General features: G+C 37.5%; 1 protein-coding gene across 2 annotated transcripts in view; it reads right to left on the reverse strand.

The window, feature by feature from the left end:
- Positions 1-3,864: 3,864 nt before the first annotated feature.
- The window catches only part of LOC117318134 (perlucin-like protein), a 30,394-nt gene continuing 13,168 nt past the window's right edge, over positions 3,865-21,090 (reverse strand). For both annotated transcript variants that reach the window (XM_033873145.1, XM_033873144.1), the window contains exons 3-5: positions 18,024-18,111; positions 5,283-5,496; positions 3,865-4,021 (exon numbers count right to left, since the gene is read on the reverse strand). In XM_033873145.1, the coding sequence (XP_033729036.1) occupies positions 3,988-4,021; positions 5,283-5,496; positions 18,024-18,111 (336 nt within the window). In that variant the 3' untranslated portion in view covers positions 3,865-3,987. The remainder of the gene's footprint in view (positions 4,022-5,282; positions 5,497-18,023; positions 18,112-21,090) is intronic.

The raw sequence follows: 21,090 nt of genomic DNA on the forward strand, positions 1-21,090 counted from the left end.
GTAAGCCATGTTTGGCTGAATATCACATATAATTAGATAGTGTAATTTGTTAGTTAATTTTAAATACATGATAATGTATGGTAATAGGATAAATCTTCTTTTTTTTTCTATTAGTTGATTTGTTAATTGTATCAAGCTTAGAGTTACAATTTATATAATTAGCACACCTCGCTGGTAGGGCTCTCTACAACCCTTGGGAAACTAAATTTCACTCAGAGCAAGAAACTTATTTATTTTATTCAATACTATTTTAAAAGACATAGTATGTTTTTATGCAATAATTGTTTTTTAATCATTATGTATATGGGAGTACGATTTCGGGGTTTTAATTATCTAATATATATATATATACATGTATATATACAATTCGTATCCATGTATGTAAATACATTGAGATCCAGGTATTCGTGTCATCTAATAGACAACTTCGACAATGATCATGTCAGGGTATCGGGCCGATCATCACTGCGCCGTTGAAACGTTCTCTATTTGAGAACGCCGATGTGGCGCAGCGGTATAAGCTGCAGGTATTTCTGACTAGGCGATTGGGTGCCGTACATCGTGAGTTCGAGGCCCGGTCAGGGCACGAGTCAAAAAGTTGTCTTCCTTTGTCATTTGTGTTACTATGTTATATTATATATATACATGTATATGACTGTAACAGTTCTTTTTGAGAATATCAACATTTAATATCTTATCATGGTTGAGATAATTTATCCCCGATATTATGTTTTATACTTTTGGGTTTGTTTTTGTTTAACGTCCTATTAACAGCCAGGGTCATTTAAGGACGTGCCAGGTTTGGAGGTGGAGGAAAGCCAGAGTACCCGGAGAAAAACCACCGGCCTACGGTCAGTACCTGGCAACTGCCCCACGTAGGTTTCGAGCTCGCAACCCAGAGGTGGAAGGCTAGCGTTAAAGTGTCGGGACACCTTAACCACTCGGCTCCTGCGGCCCCTATGTTTTATACTTTGTACACTATATACTTCTACAATGTAATTATGATATATAAGTCTTAAATAAAAAAAAAATTGATTGATTGATGGATTGATTGTTGGTATATAGGTATTTTGTTGCTAAAGATAATGAGAGGGAGTTGAGGAGAGACAACGAACGAACAGACAGGTAAAAGGGGACACATAGCAAAAGACAGACAGACAGATACAAAGAGAGATAGACGGACAGAAAAAGAGGCAAAGAGAGACAGGCGGAAAACGACAGACAAATATAGAGATTAACAGACAGGTAACGGTTCACACTAATTGTTTCAACGTATTAGCTCCAGGCGCATGGAACACTATAATTTGGGGCATTACATATGTTAATTTATTGGTGACGTCACATTATAAAGGAGCATACTTATTGCAAAATTGCTTTCGATGCATTAAATATTTACGATACGCTAACAAATGACGAAGTATTTATTGACAACTGTAGTTAGTGTAAACTGGCATGCCACTCTTTATTTCATATGGCATTTATATAATAAAATGTACCTTGTGATGGGTGTACTATACATGCCAATAAACCAGTCTTGTTAAAATGATGTTTCGAAATCTATTTTAGATTGGTTACTAATGTTTTATTGTTTATACGGCATTGTTTATAGCACTTTAGGAAATAGATTCAATAAATAATAAAAACATTTATAAAGGTTAAAGTTTTTCATGATTGCTTTTATATCTTGTACATTATACAAATAAGAGATGATTTTGTCAAAAAATGCAATACATTCACTATATAAATCTATTTTGTTTTTGTTTTTATAAAGTAAAACAAACAAAAAATACTTCAAAAACGTGCACTACACTCATCCTATTCTTTCTGTACTGACCATAGGCGAACTAGACCCTGTCCTTATAGTTTGGATATAAGTAGGTAAAAATTGTGTCATGCACTGAGACCCTTAACGAAGGGATCGTTATTTGTTCTCATAAAGCTGATTTTGATTTAGGGCTTTCCTGAGAAGTTGGAACAAAAAATCTTGTTGGCTCAACTTTCTAAGAAGCAAACAGAGCTATAGAAAGGTCCATACTACATTCTTCAGATTTCAACCAAAATTTTCAAGATCTCTCCATATATAACAATATAACAATATAACATACAGTTATTCTATGGGTGTGAGTGGAATAGCACTTTTATTATCCTTCGAGACATGAACTATTTCCCAAGACGAAGCGATGGAAATAGTTAATGTCAAGGAGGACAATAAAAGTGCTATTTCCAGAAATACCCATACAATGGCTGTTTTATTGTATCAACTGCTCCTTATGCTCTTCCCACTTTTCAATAATCGAATGATGTCACATCAACGGGCCCTGGCCGTTACTTGTACGCCTTGATTGCATACGTGCATAAGTTAGATTCGCCCACGTTCCCCTGAGATTCCAGCCGATATCATTTGGGTAGAAGAAGTAACACGACTCTTGTTTTTTGGATATGGAATCTATTTAATACGAGTAAGTTACTGTATTTTTGAAAATCGCTTAAGCTCGTGTCTTTTATAACTGTAAAAAATATAACTTACTCTAGTGAAATAAATTTCATATGAAATAAATTTCATATGAAATAACCACTCGTTGGGTAACCTCAATATATTGAACACTTTTAAAGCTTTTTTAAACTGTACCTATAAAGTGAGCTTTGGAAGGGTCTGTACGCATTTTAGTCTCCAAAACATCTTCATCTTGTTTTCCTTACTACTACTGATTGGCTGTTAAAATTGTTTAAGTTTGCGTGGTCTTGGAAGGCTTGTTCATTGTGTTGGTTTTTAATTTTGTTTAAGTTCCTGCTGATTTTTGTGTAGAGTTTGCCGCTGCGTCATATCAATGTTTTTAGAATTATGTTCCAAATATCAGGATAGTTTTACCAATTTAACAGTGAATACAGTTGTTGCACGCAACTTGGTAAATCGTTTTCTCTTGTCTTTATAGTTGACCTACACTTGATTGTGGTGTATATATCTAATGATACTGTTGTGATATCGAGTTTAGTGCTATGACAAAGATGAGTTATTGGACAGACCAGTAACGACAGGAGTAAACATCTGTATGGCTCTGAGGTGTAACTAATAGCTGATGTCTAAAACATGGGTAATGTAACAGTATGAAGCCTTCCGAGAGTGTTTTCTCAAAAAGATTACCAATTCTTACTTTTCGTTTGTTAACAAATCTCCATACAAGCATGTAAAAAATGTGAATATAAAACTGCATGTTCAAGCTGTTCCGTCCTTTTCGGATTCGACGGTGATATGTGTAACCTGGAGTAAAAGTCGAGATAAGATCTAATGAATAATGAAATGAAGTCACATTTTTTAAGCTTTAATGTTAAAGACACATGATCTAAGATATCTTCACTAAACAATACCCGTTTTTACGGATATACAATTTTAACTATATAATGTGTTCTTTTTCCCTTTAATATTACGTATGAAATGCGAATTTTGCATGTTTTAACTTTGTACCCCTAAATAATCATCATAGGTACCATTATAAGTAGGCGGAAAACAACCGTCAAACTCCTTAATTTCGATAATGAGAGTGAAAACAAAACTCCTTAATTTCGATAATGAGAGTGAAAACAAAACAGTATAAGATATTTTAATTAATTTTTTTAACTTGTGAGTCATTTCCCTGCAAACACTGGATCTATCTTTTTTTCAAATAAGCATCGCAGACCCTGTGCTATTAAATGATGTCTATTCTGGAGCGGTTGACGTAGAATAACAACATAGCAACATTTCACCCCGCCCATTTTGTTGGTACATCAATGAATGCCGTGCATGAGAAAGCTTTTAGCCATCCATTTTTACATTCATTCGGATATTTCAATTTCCTAGATAACAACAACATATGTATGCCGAACTCTTGTTTTAACACAACTGTTCTTTATTAGATGAAATCAGACACAGAAAGAGAATAATAAAATGTAAGGTTATATGTATCCTTCGCTTCTACTATTACAGCAACACAGTACCCTAAGGACTTTTTATCCAATGATACCGGAACCCACAGATTCGTCCCTGGAATCAGACAATGATAAAGCATTCCACAATATAGCATAAGATACGCATTGACTATATACTATGAACGTATATATTTTAGTAGTGATCTTATTTTAAACGGGGTTTTTTTTTTCGGGGGGGGGGGGGGGGGGGGGGGGGTTGCCCTGGAAGCATTTCATTTTATTTGCTTCTATGCCAATCATTGTTGGTGAGCTAATTCATCATTCCGCTAATCTGATTTGATTTTCGGTTTCGGTAAATTTTGAGTGCGTCAAATTCCACTGTTTCTGTAACGATTGGAGCTAGGTTCGTACTTGTATGGTTACATCTTTGCTGTTTCATTAATCTATTCAAATACATATTCACGATTGATAATTCCACTTGCGCTTAGTAATTTAGTCTTGTCAGTAGTTATCCTTAATAATCACTTAATCCTTCGACTTGTATTTGAACACTAATGGTAAAACGCGCAATATATATATATATAGAGGATATTGAATGTTTTCCCGTTGAATATAACATATATTTCAGTTTGACAGAATAACGAAATATTCTGTTATACTCGTGAAATATATGCTATATTCAACGGAAAACCATTTAATTTTCTTTCTATTGCATTTTATATACATAGAAACAAAATGAAAAAAAAAATCGAAAAATTAAAAGTTTAAAAAATGTGCGGGAATCAGTCACATTTTTTATCACGTCACCTTTTTGTGACGTTACTCCACGTCGACTTGACGGCGCCATTTTGAAAGGACTGATCAACGAAATATAGGTGCCTAAGCATTTTCTGCTGTTATCGGTTAATCTGTGTATGAATAGCTAACGCCAAGAGAGTATTTTGTCAAAAACTAATCCAAATATTTCAGAAATACAAAAAATAACCTAGTTATTTATCTTCGCATAGGTGTGAAAAAATCGGTAAGTTTTAATGAGGTGAATACAAAGGTTCGCTCTGATTGGTCAAAAACGGATTTTTGTTTTATTGGCTTATTAGATTTCTATATTTAACTGGCAAAATGCAATAAATATACTTATTTCATTATATATATAACATGTATGTATGTGTGTATAAGCGGAAGGAGAAGTACCTCAATGAAGATATATGACCAACGGTTTAGAGAGCTTGGAAGATTTATTGCGGAAGAAAAGACTTATTATACTTGTTAGAGGGTAGGGTCTCTGGTTTTATGAGTTTGAAACAGTTATCACTGAAGAAGACAAAAACCAATTACAGAAGACATGGATAATCACTCTTGTCCCTTTTTGTACTTACATTCGTTGACAGATGTAATATTCTTTCCATTCGCATTCACCATCTGCCCAACCTCCTATTCCAAACCAATTGCTCAGCAAACAATCCTCTCCTTGGTTACCGTTGTTAGGATCCGGTGCATGCCAATTAGTATACGTTATAGCCTCTAAATTTGACATCCAAATCCAATGGCCCTCATGCATTATGTCCGTGCCACCCAGCCAGTACTTACGGTCTAAATTCAATGAAAGCATGATTTAATTAGTAAAAGAGTGCAATGATTATAGATTATGATCGAGGCAGCTATACAAAGGGTGATTAAGTTTATCGCAGAGACTGGGTACACTGGTGCTCTGCCCGGGATATTTAATATCTAGAGGGCGGTGGCTTATGGTCAATCGCGAGAGAATAACAATTTTCGCACAATCAAAATCGTATTCTTTCTCGAGTATATTACTCTGTGTAACCCTGACACTTCGGCGCTGGAGAGCCGCGCCTCAAGCAGTGTCCCCTTGTTAGGCTCAGAGGAGGGTGGGCGCACGAGTAATGAATCACCTTACTACTTAGCACGTCTATAATAAGCCCAAAACCCCCAAAATCGCAAAATGAGAATAACCTAAACAACACAACTTTCGATACGACTTTCTCTCAGTATCTCCTTATATCAGCGAAGGAGACTGGAAAAAAATCATCGGAATCGCCCATCATCATCCAGATTACTATCCAAGGATGCATTGGTACTGCAAGATCCGTCAAGCCCTTGAGATCGAGAGACCTCCTTTTTGAGCTCTTCTGCAAGCAACAGGCGGATAATCTCCTGAAATTGTCAGAATTCTCTGGGATTAGTGTCCATGTTAGGGCCCATCAGTCCCTAAACTTCAGCAAGAGGGTAATCAGATGCACTGCCTTGCAGAACGACAGTGACGCAGAGATTCTGCAATATTTCAAGTAAGAGAATATCCCGATCATAGAGGTGAGGCGGATCAAAATAAAACGCCAAACAGTAAAAACAAATACGTTCGTCCTCACGTTCGTAGTGCCAAACCTTTCTCCATCGGTAATGGTAGGCTACATGAGATGTAACGTCTCGCCAAATATATCGAATCCTCTACGATGCTGAAACTGCCAGAGATACGGCCATCATAGGGATAGATGCAGGCGGAGGGAAGTTTGTGAACACTGCGTACGAGAGGGCCATAACGATGCTGATAGTTGCGATACCACCGGCAAACGATGTGTCAATTGCAAGGGCAACCATGCAGCCTCCTCTCGAGACTGTCTTTCCTGGAAGAAGGAGAGGGAAGTTCTGCGGGTAGAGAATAACCGCAACATTTCCTTCACTGACGCCAGGAAAGTGGTCGAGAGTAATGACCCTGCTGCGTTGTCCTATGCATCAATGACAAAATCATAAACACAACAGAATCAAATAACAGTCAGCGATGCAAAAGTACAAGGATGATAAGCCAGCTTTCGGTGCGGAGGTACCACCTTTGATAGACGTGTAAAAGTTCAAGGAGTAGTAGCATGCAGCCAGTCGGGATCGAACCCGTGACCGTCGGCATACTGGTCCGCCGCTCTACCGACTGTAGGCGACCATACAACTATGTACAATATTTACAATGAAAACCCGGCCTGCTACAGACGAAAGGAAAGATAGGATTCTTTCGGTTCGGCATCCCGTTTCAAGTCAGGTAGGGTAGCGTCTAAGAGCACTTCGCCATCAGTTAGACCTTCTCAGCAAGATGAAACGGCAGCTATCAAAACACATATGCCAGCACCTCCAGTGCATGCACCTGCACGCCAAATGACACAAACATCGAAGCTAAGGGTCGCTCACCACAGACGGACTGTATCACAGCCGTTAGACCTTAATAGGATTGCTGGTAACACCAATAAACGACCAGCAACTACACCACCTCAAGACCAACGAAAAACGAAGGTGCAACCCCCTTAAACAACAACAAGCCCGGCAAATGCTCAGATGACCCTATCCATGGTCATAACCACAGGCGCTTGCATAGAAAATATGATTTTTTTTTTTTTTTTTTTGACAGTGGTATGTGTAATCTGTTAAGTACAAGGTTGGCAACAACGCCACGAGCGAAACGGCACCCCATCATATATTCTACGCAAGCGCCTGTGGTCATAACAGGTACGACGTTCTTGCGGACGACAGTGAAGTTTTGTGACAGCAATGCCGTTGTTACCAGACAACCTACACCTAGTAGTCCTGTCAGTCCAAAGATCGTTCATCACGAACCTGGATAGTGGTCAACCATACAAACAATACTATTATACAATGGGACATACGCACTCTAAAGGAAAATATAGTATCGAAAGAATTTAGACCTGCCTTATTTTGCCTGCAGGAGATTATGCTAAAAAGCTCAATTACTTTTAGAGAATTTTCGCTCTACCATAGCATCGCAACGGTAGGAAACAGAGGTGGCACAGCTGTTGCTGTCCATCGAAATATTCCTCACAGAATCATCACGTTAAACACAAATTCACATGATGTGGCTGTCTGTACAACTCTACACAGACAAGTAACCGTCTGTTCAATTTATCTTCCTCCGTGTTTTGCTTTCACTTGTGAGCAACTTAATAATCTCGTCTCGCGACTCCCAGCACCATACATAAATCTCGGAGATTTTAATGGGCATAACAGTCTGTGGGGCTCCATGAACACATATGAGAGAGAAAGACGTATTGAGGAATTTATAGATAAAAACAACTTGTGCCTTTTTAACAATAATACCCGAACATATCTACACCCTGCTTCAGGCTCTTGCGCCAACATCGACCTATCATTATGCCATACCTCCATTTTACTCGATTATGACTGGAGGGTAAATGATGATCTATGTGGGAGTGACCACTTCCCTATTTTTCTTAAGAATATTGGTACCCCTCTGGATAAACCACTTCCTCGATGGAATATGCACAAATCAGATTGGATCCAATTCCAAGACCATTGCAACGAGGAGCTTACTGTAATAAACATTACTAACCTCGATGACACAATTAAAATAGTCACTGAAACGATTACTTCTATTACCACAAAAACGTCTTTCCATAACCTACGAAGTTCCTTTTATCTGAAGATTCTTTTATCAATAGATCTGGCCAAAAGGCAGCTCTGAGACGATTCTTGACTTCTCCTACCGCTGAAAATTCCAATAATTTTAACAGCACCATCAACCTATCTTATCGACAGAAACCAAATGTTCTCTTCTACATCTGAAATTGCAAATGCATTTGCCAAACATATAGCCCAGGCTCCGGGATCATGAAACAGTCTTAAGTGTAAGTTTTGACTAAGCTTAAGATTTTTGACTTAAGTCTGAAAACAGACTTAAATCGGGGATCATGAAATAAAACTTAAGTCTTAAGTCTATTTTTTCAGTCTTAAATCCTAAGACTGCTAGAGGGCAGTCTTAAGTCAGATTTCTGTCTTAAATATGGCCGACACCGTCCATTTACGTGCTCGCCTCAAGATAGCAATCGTAGTTTATTCGTGCAACAATACTTTGTTGCTATTAAAAAGCAGAATTTTAATTTAAAAAAAACCGGGATTTTTTTTTATGTTTCCCGTTATAGAGAAGCTCGATCAATATAGATATATTTTTTCATAAAATATATCGATGGTCGTACGCACAGGGCCACGTTTCTATCGTAAGGCTCTAGTCCTACTGCAGACAGTACCGTATGTAGGCTAGTGTAACGTAAGCACTAGGCCTAGTTTTGAGTAGGTATGTAATGTTAGTATAGGCCCTAATTGTTAGAAAATTATGAGTCACAGATTATAGCAGATTAAATCGACAATTCAAACTATCTAGAATAATCTAAAGCATCACGGGAGTGGATGATATATTGATATTTACTCATACATGGGAAGAGCACCTGTTAAAACTCAGAACACTGTTTGAGAGGCTACAGGCAACAAACTTGATTGCCAGACCTAGCAAGTGTAGCTTTGGGTGGAAGAGTATTGAATGTTTGGGACATGTGCTGGGAGAGGGTAGATTGGAGCCCTTACCAAGCAAAGTGAAGGCGATTGGTGAAGCACCTAGGCCTACAACCAAGACAGAAGTGAAGGCATTTATTGGGCTTGCGGGTTTCTACCGCAAGTTTATACCAAACTTCAGCAGCATAGCAGTGCCGCTGACTGATCTTACCAAGAAGGGGCAACCTAACAAAGTAATATGGTCAGAGTTACAGGAGAATTCTTTCCAGGAACTTAAGGAAAGGTTGACGAGTAAACCAATACTCAAGTTGCCAGATCTTGAGAAAGGGTTTGTCTTGCGTACTGATGCTTCAGCACGGGGCATAGGGGCGGTCTTGTTGCAGGAAGAGGACAACATTCTCTACCCAGTCGCCTATGCTAGCCGCAAACTACTAGATAGGGAGAAAGCTTACTCCACGGTGGAACGCGAATGCCTGGCAATCGTGTGGGCAGTTGAAAAGTTCTCCAGATATTTTGTCAAGAAACGGATCACCAACCGTTGTTGTACTTACAGAAGACAAAAGTGTCAAACTCTCGGTTGATGCGTTGGGCTTTACAGCTACAACCATATCCCATCAGAATCAAAGCGATTCGAGGAAGTGATAATCTGGGTGCAGATTATCTAAGCAGAGCTATCAAAGCACCTGAAAACACAGGTACAGTTGGTACAGGAAAGATGTAAACATCTTTTCCAAGGAGGGAGGAGTGTTGGGATTATGTATATATGTTGTTCAAAAGTCGTTATACGCTGAAGAATATCCAGAATATGGGGTAGTCGTTACAGCTCGTGGCAGATGTATACCTCGTGGCAAGTCGTATTTTGCCTACTCTAGTCGTTACGTTTACACCCCGTGTGCTATGCGGTAAACAAGGCGATGATTAGATAAGGTAAGTCATGTGAGGTTAACTGACCAATCGTTGCAAGAGAATGTCTAGGAGAGTGGTGTGAGGTCTGCGACATTGCAGTAACGTTTGCAGGAGTGGTTGGGTCCTGCGGGCCGTGTTGTGGCAATGACATCTTATGGTGAGGTGATAATTAGATACAGCAGGAAAGCTGGATCCGTAAGGGTAAGTAATTTCCCGTAGCAAACCCTTTATTTGTTCATATTTCGGGTTTTACAAGCGAACACAGACCAGTATTAACCACATGACGTACTGTACTGATATTATCGTGTTGCGAGAACTGTCGCGGTGAATTTTGTTGTATTGTGAAATGCATAGAAATTAAGGATAGTGGTATGTTAATGGCTAGGTGGTAAATTGTTGTTTTGTACCATAATTTATAGCTGACATGGTTGGGGCTTAGGACCGCCAGCTGAAACAGGGCAGTTAAGCAGACCAGTTCGGGGCCATGTGAGGAGCCTTAGTGGTACAGTCGCACTCAAGTCATGTTTTATGCATCAGAGGCGTGCGTCACCTGTGTTATGAAGTTCCGGTGTAAACTTCCGGAGTAACTACTTCCGGCGAGATGTCAGCAAGTGGTTGAGCTTGGTTGTGAACCTCAGGAACGGAGTGTCGGTTCCGTCCTATGTATCTACAATTGGGGTAACGTACGGTATACTATGTGTACGTCCAGTCGTAACATCGTCAAGGTTCCTGGAATACTCAGTCAGAAACTGAACAAGGAGGACTGGCGATAGTATCCATTATATATCACTGAACACTACAGGTTCAGTTCTCGAACATTATATACCAAGTTATTGCTGCGTACCCTACGTAGTCAGTGACATTGTCAGTTGTCGTCGTAGCTGTGATACAATGTCAGATGATTAGATTTTGTATATAATTGTGTTATAACTAAGTTGTGTATAAAAGTGTAACATTTTCACGTGTGCATTCAATCCTGGAATACAGACCAGTGTTACTGTGTACTTATTATGACTAGGAAATGTAATTGAATATTTCTGATTCAGTCTACCCTAGAACTAGGTGATATTATCATAGGAAATTGGATAATTGTCTATAATTAATCAAGTAATTTGTATGATATAACTGTACTTCTTTCATAGAATTGGTAGAGCGAGAAAGAGGCCTATCTTGTGGGAGAGGGGGTGAATCTATTCAAGTCATTGTAAATACCATTTACACTTGTTTCTTTTATTATTAAATTGTTAAATTTAGAATGTGGTGGTGTTGTATGTTTCCTGCAATAGAGCTTCAGTACTAGCCACTCGGTATCGCAACAGATGCTAATGAACCAACTAATCACCGTCCTATCTCGCTAACGAGCTTCATTTGTAAAACACTTGAATAAATGATTAACACAAGACTAGTTTGGTTCCTTGAATCCAATAATATTTTGAGTCCACTCCAAAGCGGATTTATAAACCGCAGAGGAACGGTAGACCATTCAGTCAGATTAAAAACCTTCATTCGAGAAGCATTCGCAAAGAAGGAACATCTTGTTGATGTGTTCTGTGATCTGGAGAAAGCGTACGATACTACATGGCAATATGGTATTATGAAAGATCTGCATGAAATTGGTGTAAGTGCGAATCTCCCAAAACTCATTTCAAATTACCTATCTGACAGACATTTTAAAGTTCGCGTTGGCTCAGCTTATTCCGAAACAGCCAAACAGGAAATGGGAGTCCCCCAGGGTGGGATCCTATCCATAACGCTTTTCGGTCTGAAAATTAACAGTATAACTAAATGTCTCTGTCAGTCAACTGAAGGGTCTCTATTCGTTGATGACTTCGTGATCTGCTATAGGTCGAAGAACATGCACACGATAGAACGACAACTTCAACAATGTTTAGGCAAACTACAAACATAGGCAGATGAAAACGGCTTCAAATTTTCCAGAACAAAAACTGTCTGCATGCACTTCTGTCAAAAACGAAAACCACATAATGATCCATATCTAACATTAAATGGTAAGAAAATTGCAGTTGTCGAGCAGACTTAATTCCTCGGACTCATATTTGATACGAAACTCTCCTTTGTTCCACACATACAACACCTGAAGGATAAGTGCTTAAAGGCAATGAACATTTTACGCGTACTATCCCATACTGACTGGGGTGCAGCCCGTGAAGGGTACGTATTTGATCAAAACTCGACTATGGCTCCATCGTTTATGGATCGGCACGCAATTCTTTTCTGCAGATGCTGGATCCTATCCAAAACCAAGGATTACGTCTAGCACTTGGTGCTTTGCGAACAACACCAGTGCAGAGCCTTTATGTAGAGGCAAATTAACCATCTTTAAATGACAGAAGGAAAACACTGGCTCTTCAATATGCCGCCCAATTGCAATCCAACCCAAAAAAAACCCCGGCTTTTGATCTTGTTGTCAATCCGCAATACCGAAACATATTCACTTAAATCTAAAAACTTTAAGTTCAACAACTACCGAAATGATGCAGTTGAAGAAAAGGAAAGGACGGTCTCATCACTGCATGGCATTAAAACATTTTATCTTATTAGTCCGTGATATCGCAAACGACGTCCTGTGCATGCACCTGTAAAATAAAGTATGCCGAGATGGCCCCAAAAAGTGCACCTGGTGACAGTGGATTATATAATCGCATGACCTTTGAACCCCGTATGTAAATGAAGAATCTGGACAGGCTGAGGGAGCCGTTTGAAAAATGGCGTTCTGAGCGAGGAATTCGGCGATGTTTTCACGGATTATTGTGTTTTGGATGTAACAATTCGTATTGAGTGACACGGTAGGTTAAAGATGAATGTTTTCTGATGACGTTTGTATATAGTGTGCACCATGTCAGTTTGAATAAATGTGTTTTTTAGTCGATTGAAGTGAGATGGGGTGCCGTTTCGCTCGTGGCGGAGTTGCAAACCTTGAGCTTAACAGATTACACATACCACTGTCATATAAAAAAAACAATAAAAAAAATGAAAATCATATTTTCCATGCAAGCGCCTGTGCAAACAACTAGAGAAAAAGGGCACATCCGTTGAACCTCTTGCAAAAAAATGTAGAGAGAGTGTAGATGTAACATAATCAACTGAATTGCCGCTGTAGTTTTCGTGGAATTACAGACCCGTGTACGTTCGCTGTTCTTAAACGCAAACGCTACGGAAATGCTACGGTAATGCTACGGAGGTGCTACGGAAGTGCTACGGAAATGGTACGGTAATGCTACGGAAATGGTACGGAAATGGTACGGTAATGCTACGGTAATGCTACGGAAATGGTACGGTAATGCTACGGAAGTGCTACGGTAATGCTACGGAAATGCTACGGTTGACGCTCACAAATAATCGACCGTTTCTGAATAAATTATCTGGTTCTTATAAATAGCGGATCCTAGACGAAGCGAACTCGTAGAAACGACAGTGAAAGGTGTCTGATGGAGTGAATGTTGTATCGGGAAGTGGAAGAACGTTTTATCAAACTGTACTACTATAGAAAACCTCAGTTTGAGAGAATTTGTACAACTTTTAGAAACCGGAAATATTAAGGTCATAATTTATTATTCTCGGCAACAAAAGACGATAGTATTTAATTTTAAAATAAAATCACTCTCTACACTAGCGCTGCGGTCGCATATGTGTTGTCTCTGTGTGTCCGAACTTTATCGTTTTGTTTTTATGTATTTATCTATATTTTCACTGCATTTATTCACCGCATTTGTACTGATAAACCCTAAGGTTTAAGTAATAAACTAATTGAATTGTAAAACTTGTATCAAAGTGTTAATTTAGGTACAGGTAAACAGATCAAGAATTCTGAACACAGATTGACCAGGCTATAAATAGACCCGCCTAGGGCTAATTGTAAAAAGGAGAAACTGGCCAGGTGTGGTTATGACTTACACACCTGAGCCCGGTGACTCCTAATCAAGTGTATATCCATGGCCATCAGGTGAAGTTGATGGTGGTGGGGAGGGGGTATTAGTACCCATGGCAACAAGTAAGGGGGACAGTTAAGTCAAGTACATGTACATGCCTGGCAAGTCTATATATAACAATCACTGGTAATATTAATGGTGTGTAAGCATTGACGATTTGTTTAAAAGTCTGATGTCGGATCAGAGGAAATTCTGGCTGCATCGGGAGGGATAAAAACTAAAAACAAAACATCAATAATTATAAACTTAAGACTATACAATGTACATGTGCAATCAGATACGTGTATATCACCATAGACATATATATGTCTCTGATATCACACGTCTGCAATGGAGCAGACTCTGTATGTTTACGTGATAATGGATAACACTCTGAAAATATTTATTAATGGACTACAACTACAGTTGAGTGACAATCAGTTAACCTTTGCACCATAGGAGAAGTGAGAAGTGCACGAGATTTAAGGTACTGAAGTAAACGTATAATTAGTGCACAATAGTTTTTTTTTAAACTTATTATCACAAAGGACATAACCCGGTAATACTTTGATTCAATATATAAAGACTTCAACAGTGTAGAGTGAAGAATCTACTTTTGAAATTAATTTTGATGCTGTTTGCGATCATTTTAATCATTTACATGCTTCTATTACAATACATCAGTTTGTGTCAGAGGCCTTTTAATGGATGACTCAGGTGTACATATACTTCATGTAAATATTTTGTCAGACAAAATATTAATATCTTAAATTTTAATTGAATGTTAATTTACTAAAGTTTCTTTTACATTGTTATTCTCAACTTGAAAGGTTTTTTTACGGTACAAGTCATCTATATGATATTATACATTGTATGTTCTGTCGACAGATCTTGAGACATGTACATGTCCAGACCACATGTACATTACATTGAAGCCAAACATCTATGAAAGGCCTGTTGCCAATGGCCAACTGGGCGCAATATGCAACCCCACAGCCTTGAGGACATGCATCCTATCACACTTTACCTGTAAGATGCCGATCAGTCTAGCTCTTTTATGTCTGGCACGTGGTATACCTGGCCAGGTGACCTGTCCCCAATTAACCCCCCGGGGTCCAATTATGGCTTATTCTCACTTAGCCAACATACAGAAATTTACCTGTATTACCTGGCCAACATGTCAAATTTTACACCTGAGTGAGTTTAAACTATAGCAGTAGCCTGTTCTTACTTTCATGAAAGAAAATATGAAAATGTCAAGTTGAATATGACTTATACAATAATGATTCAAATGAATTTATAGAGGCTACTTATAACAAATCTTAGATATTCACAGTAAAAATCGAAATTTATTAAGTTTACATATATCATGAAACCATCACCATCTCAAGAGTTTAAATTACAAATGTATGCTTTTTATAATAGAAGTATTAACAAGTGTCTTGTTTGACTGTTATTTAAATCTGTGTATATGTGTGAGGGTGTGTGTGTTATTTTTTTTCTTTTTTTTTTTTACAAAATAACAATTTTAGAAAAGACACCAAAGCAAATATTTTTTGTGCATACCAATAATTATAAAATTCTATCAAACTAGCAGCGGATTTGTTTCTTAATGAAGTAAAGCAACGTTGACACGAAGAAAAGTTTTTGCTATTCCAACTTTGACGATGATGTTAGTGTGATGATACAAAAAATATCTGTATAATATCAGTCCTTCAACTATGCGATTCAAATGATTCACCCTCTCTTTTACATCTTTTACGTGTTTTAAATCAAAATTAAACGATCATAGTCTATATTACATGTTTTGTACACAATTCAACTTACCTAGTCTGGTATGTAGGCATTAATACATATATTTTTATTCAAATTTTTACATAGCCTGCTTGATCGAACTTGTACAGGATAATTTAACTTTTTAGTTCCACATCTTTTTTTGACTAGGTCGAGTAGCTCAACCCTGCTTTATCCCTGTAAATTCTGGATTATTGTAAGAAATTGTAATGTTCTTAAAAGAGTCCTAATTGATTAAAACTACGTTTGTCATATCCCTGACAGTTTTTTAACGTCTCACTTGAGAGATTTATGTCGGACGAAGATTTGTTTTCAGAATTAAGTCTCTGTTTTACTGTTCATAACAAGACTAACTTGATTATCTGGATGATTTCTATTTAGGACATCAGTTCTATTTCACATGTGTATGCACTTTATATACCGTATTTGCTCTTACTTTGTAATTAATTTACTCTTGTTATACTTTATCACATACATACATATATATCACATATGATCCGAAGATATAGATTTGAATTTCCTGTCGTAGTTTTACCGAGAGAAATATATATCACATTTATACGGTCTCTGATTTTATCAATTTGTTATCAATTTTGTGATAAGACCTTTGGGTTTTAAAACTGAAATAAATAATGAATAACTCCGTAGATCACGATGACATTCTCATTAATGTTGGAAGCCAAGTTTTATGAAGCAGTCTATAGCCTTACCTGTAGGTCATAATTATCTCTTATTGTTCTACCTTTCACACCTAGTATCACTTGGTCCACAGAATACCGTACCTTTAGTTGACCAGTGTACAACATGCTGTGTTGTTTGTATCATCGCTGACAATTAAGTCTAACTACCCTAGTTTACCTGTCATCATCATCATTCTTTATTCCTCAAAAATGAGAGTACATGTATATAATGATAATATTTACAAAGAAATTATGTTGTTTTGGTAGTCGTAACTACAATGTCTCTTATTTCATGGACATATATTTAGTTATCAATATTGAAGTATACGTTTGCAGCTTTTCGGAGGTAAAATGCACAGTCTAATATGAACTCTTGATGAATCGTTTCATTTTCAAAATACAGTTTTTCATGGTTGCCCTTAAAAAGGGTCTTGACGAAATCCTCTTCCGACAAATTTTCAAGAACAACATATGTTTGGACGCCAAAATAATCAATTAGTTTGGTCATAAATGTGTCTCTCAGAAGAAAAGTAGACGTACAATTATTGGTGAAGTGTCTTATTGTATCAACCATGGGCCGCTCACAAATTCTACAGGTTTGTCCCTGTTCATTTGGCACACACGTCAACATTTTACATATATACAGTCTTGTTGAATTATGAATATTCGGCGTATTTAGCATAACATACGGTTTGCTATACGAATTGTGTATGTCTTTAAAACGCATGAAGTCATTTTTCATTTTGTTTATTTGACACGATCTTCATCTTCGTTTCCATCGTAATGCGTCGACTACTATACTAGGATCCGCCATTTTTTTATCACACTAAGATCGATGGACCATGTGACTCGACTTGTTTTTTGTGAGAGTGTTATTTTTTCTAAACAAAGATACAGAAAGATGTATAACCATATATATTTAATTCTCACCTCCTTATTAAATTATTTGCTGTCGCTACTATGCTTTAGTGACGTTCGGTAAGTATATTTAACTAAATTTCGTTTCGATAAAAAATACACTCCGCAAAATTTTCTACCGAACGGTTATGAGACGGTCAGCGAGTGAAAATAGGTAAACGCAAATGCTACGGTAATGCTACGGTAAGTGGACGCAAACGCTACGGAAATGGTACGGAAATGGTACGGTAATGCTACGGAAATGGTACGGTAATACTACGGTAGTGATACGGAAATGGTACGGAAGTGATAAGGTAATGCTACGGAAGTGCTACGGAAACGCTACGCTTAAATCGGAACTGCGAACGTACACGGGTCTGTAGTTTAGAACATAATTTGAGAGGTGAATAGATAATCAAAGTTGCGATTTCTAGGTCTGGTCATGGCATCCGTCGTAGATTGTCTCCCTTCGTTATCTGTGTTACGTATACATACTGAAACACCAAATAGTCCCTTGCAATCTAAGAAAACAGTTTTACTCGTTGTAAAGCTTTCAAATATCAAAATTCAACCATTAGTGTGTACTTACGGTTCTTAACAGCTTGTTTACCAATGAATCCGTCCAACTCTGCTGTTTGTGGTTCTGCTAATTTACTGTCGAAAAATTGACACATATCCTGTAAAATTAATCAATAAATAAATGTAATAATATAGATTGAATAAATAAGTTAGCTAATCATGTATTTACTTATTAAATTATTTATATTTATAGTTGGCATCACAGGCTCCCATAACCTCAATGTTTATCTTGGCTGCATCTATAAGCAGATAGATGCAGTCAAGCTTTCGTACATGTACCTTGATTGTTACTTGGACGTCATTTTGATCAACGTTGTAGAAATGCGTCGATATGCGCTACGAATGAGCGCCTTTTTATTTATCAGTCATCCTGATTGCATTAATAGTGACAATAATTACAATTCAAACAAGTGTAAAATTGCTAAATAATAAATTAAGTGGTAATGTGGACTCGATTTAAATGCATATTATACCTGTGTTTTCTTTACCAATAATATAATAATATAAGATTCCAATCTATTTACTGTACAAAACTATGCCTATATCTTAACAATAGAAACGAAATTATAAAAAAAATGTATCAAGCAAAAATTATCATCATGGTCAGCGGATCACATTTCGCTTCATCATTTACCGATTACTTTCCTGTTATACCTGTTAAAGATATTTCTGTCATCCCTAGAGTATGGTAGATCGCACGTGCTAGCATCAATACAATGACGTTACGTCAGCATTTCAATTAGGCAACGTCATCATTGTGTTGTATGTTGCATTTTTATTACAAATATTTTAACAATTTAGTCCTGTGTAAATAAAATAGTATGATTCGATCAATTTAATCATCCCCTACTTTATGGACGCGACAGAGAAATCTCCAAGATCGGGACAATGTTTTATTGTTTATGATTGTATATAATTAAGTATCCATCGATACAGCCTCGAGTTTGACAACCAAGAACATCACCCCTCGGGTAGGATATTTCTCTGTCACACCCTCAAGGTAGATGAAAATTATATTTATCATCATAAACGATTACCGAATAAACAAACCACACACGATGCAGTTAACTAAACTACGGTAGTACAATAAAGGAGTCATCAGGATTGAAGCAATATTGTTTGTCTTTTTGCCATTATATTTTCATTTTCACGTACAAAATCAGTAATAATATCTGATAGCATATCATTACCAAACATAATAATCATCATCACCATCATATCCTAGCTTTGAGACACCTCACATCTTATGTACGAGTAAAGGCCTAAGTATGTATATAACGAGTGCAAAATACGACAAAAACAAGTATTTTGATAGATGTCTTCGAAAACGAAGAGAGAACAATGCGATGAAGTTTTATTGACGAACAACAGTGTTCTGTTCTATGTATTGTCCCTATTATTTACATCTGCGATATAATAACATCATGTTTATGCTATACATATCGAACTTAGATATCACACAAATGGACACAATGTGTCGCAATGATATCGTGCGTGTTGTATTAGACGGACCACACAATCATATAATGCACCTGCTTCACGAAAAACCCTTAGTTGTAAATTTTCCTCTTAGACCTGGCTCCGGGATCACAAAACAGTCTTAAGTCTAAGTTTTGACTTAAGCTTAAGATTTTTTACTAAAGTCTGAAAACAGACTTAAATCGGGGATCATGAAAGAAAACTTAAGTCTTAAGTCTATTTTTCAGTCTTAAGTCCTAAGAGTACTAGAGGACAGTCTTAAGTCAGATTTTTATTCTAATCGCCTTTTGTCCATTGTCGTCCATAAACAATTTACATTTTTGACTTCTTCTCCAAAACCGCTTAACAAAATTCAATGAAATTTATCAGAAAGCATCTATGACTAGAGGTCAACCAAAATTGTGAATTATATGGTCCCCATCCCCCGGGGGCCTGAGGGGTGGGAATAAAAAGGGTCAAATTGACTGAAATTTCAAAAATCTTCTTCTTTCTCTGCTCTCAGATATGGTAAAATAAAACACTCTTCATTGATAGAGGGGTCTTAAGGTGCTTTACCAAACTTGTGAATTTCATGACCCTGGGGTTTCACGTTTGCCCCTGGGAAGGGGATAAACTTTTCTATAGTTTATATATTTTTACTAACATTTGTTGGATTTGTACATTCGTGTATTGGAATTCTTTCTACCCTGGTTAACATTATCAGCATGGGATAACAGTTTGATGGTATGCACATGTTGGCCCTGACTGACCCCCAAGGGCTGATGGGCGGGGTTCAAAAATCTTCTTCTCTACTTGAGATATGGTAAAATCAAATACTTTTTATAGATGGAAGGGTCTTAAATTGTTAATTGCATGACCCTTGGGTCGCACGTTTGCCCCTTGGGAGAGGGTAAACTTTGCTATAGTTTATATAGGGAAATTGTATTTTTGACAATCATTTGTTTGATTTTTATTCGAATTCATTCTAACAAGCATGGGATGACAGCTTAATGATATGCACATGTTGGCCCTGACTGACCCCTTGGACTGATGGGTGGAGCCAAAAAGGGGCAATTAGATTAACTGAAACATTTCAAATCTCAGGTGACCGTTAAGGCCCACTGGCCTCTTCTTGTATTAAATATGGCCGACACCGCCAATTTACGTGCTCGCCTCAAGATAGAAACCGTACAGTTTATTCGTGAAACAATACTTTGTTGCTATTAAAAAGCAGAATTTTAATAAAAAAAAATAACCTGATTTTTTGTATGTACGTTATACAGAAGCTCGATAAATATATATATATTTCATAAAACATATCGATGGTCGTAAGCCCAGGGCCACGTCTCTAGGCCTATCGCAAGAATCTACTGACAGTACTGCACGCTAGTGTAGACTTAGCACTAGTTTTCAGTAGGCATGTAACGTCAGAATAGGCCCAGCTCCTAATTGTTAGAAAACTATGAGTCACAGATTATAGCAGATTAAATTGACAACTCAAACTATCTAGAACAATCTAAAACGTCACGGCAGTGAAGTGGTCCTGTGATTAAATATCCGTGTAATTGAGGGAATGAAAATGTCTTCTCGTGTTGCGGAATCCGTCGTGAAGGATTTCC

This window comes from Pecten maximus, chromosome 19 (assembly GCF_902652985.1).
Source record: "Pecten maximus chromosome 19, xPecMax1.1, whole genome shotgun sequence".
In the NCBI taxonomy this organism is placed as follows: domain Eukaryota; kingdom Metazoa; phylum Mollusca; class Bivalvia; order Pectinida; family Pectinidae; genus Pecten; species Pecten maximus.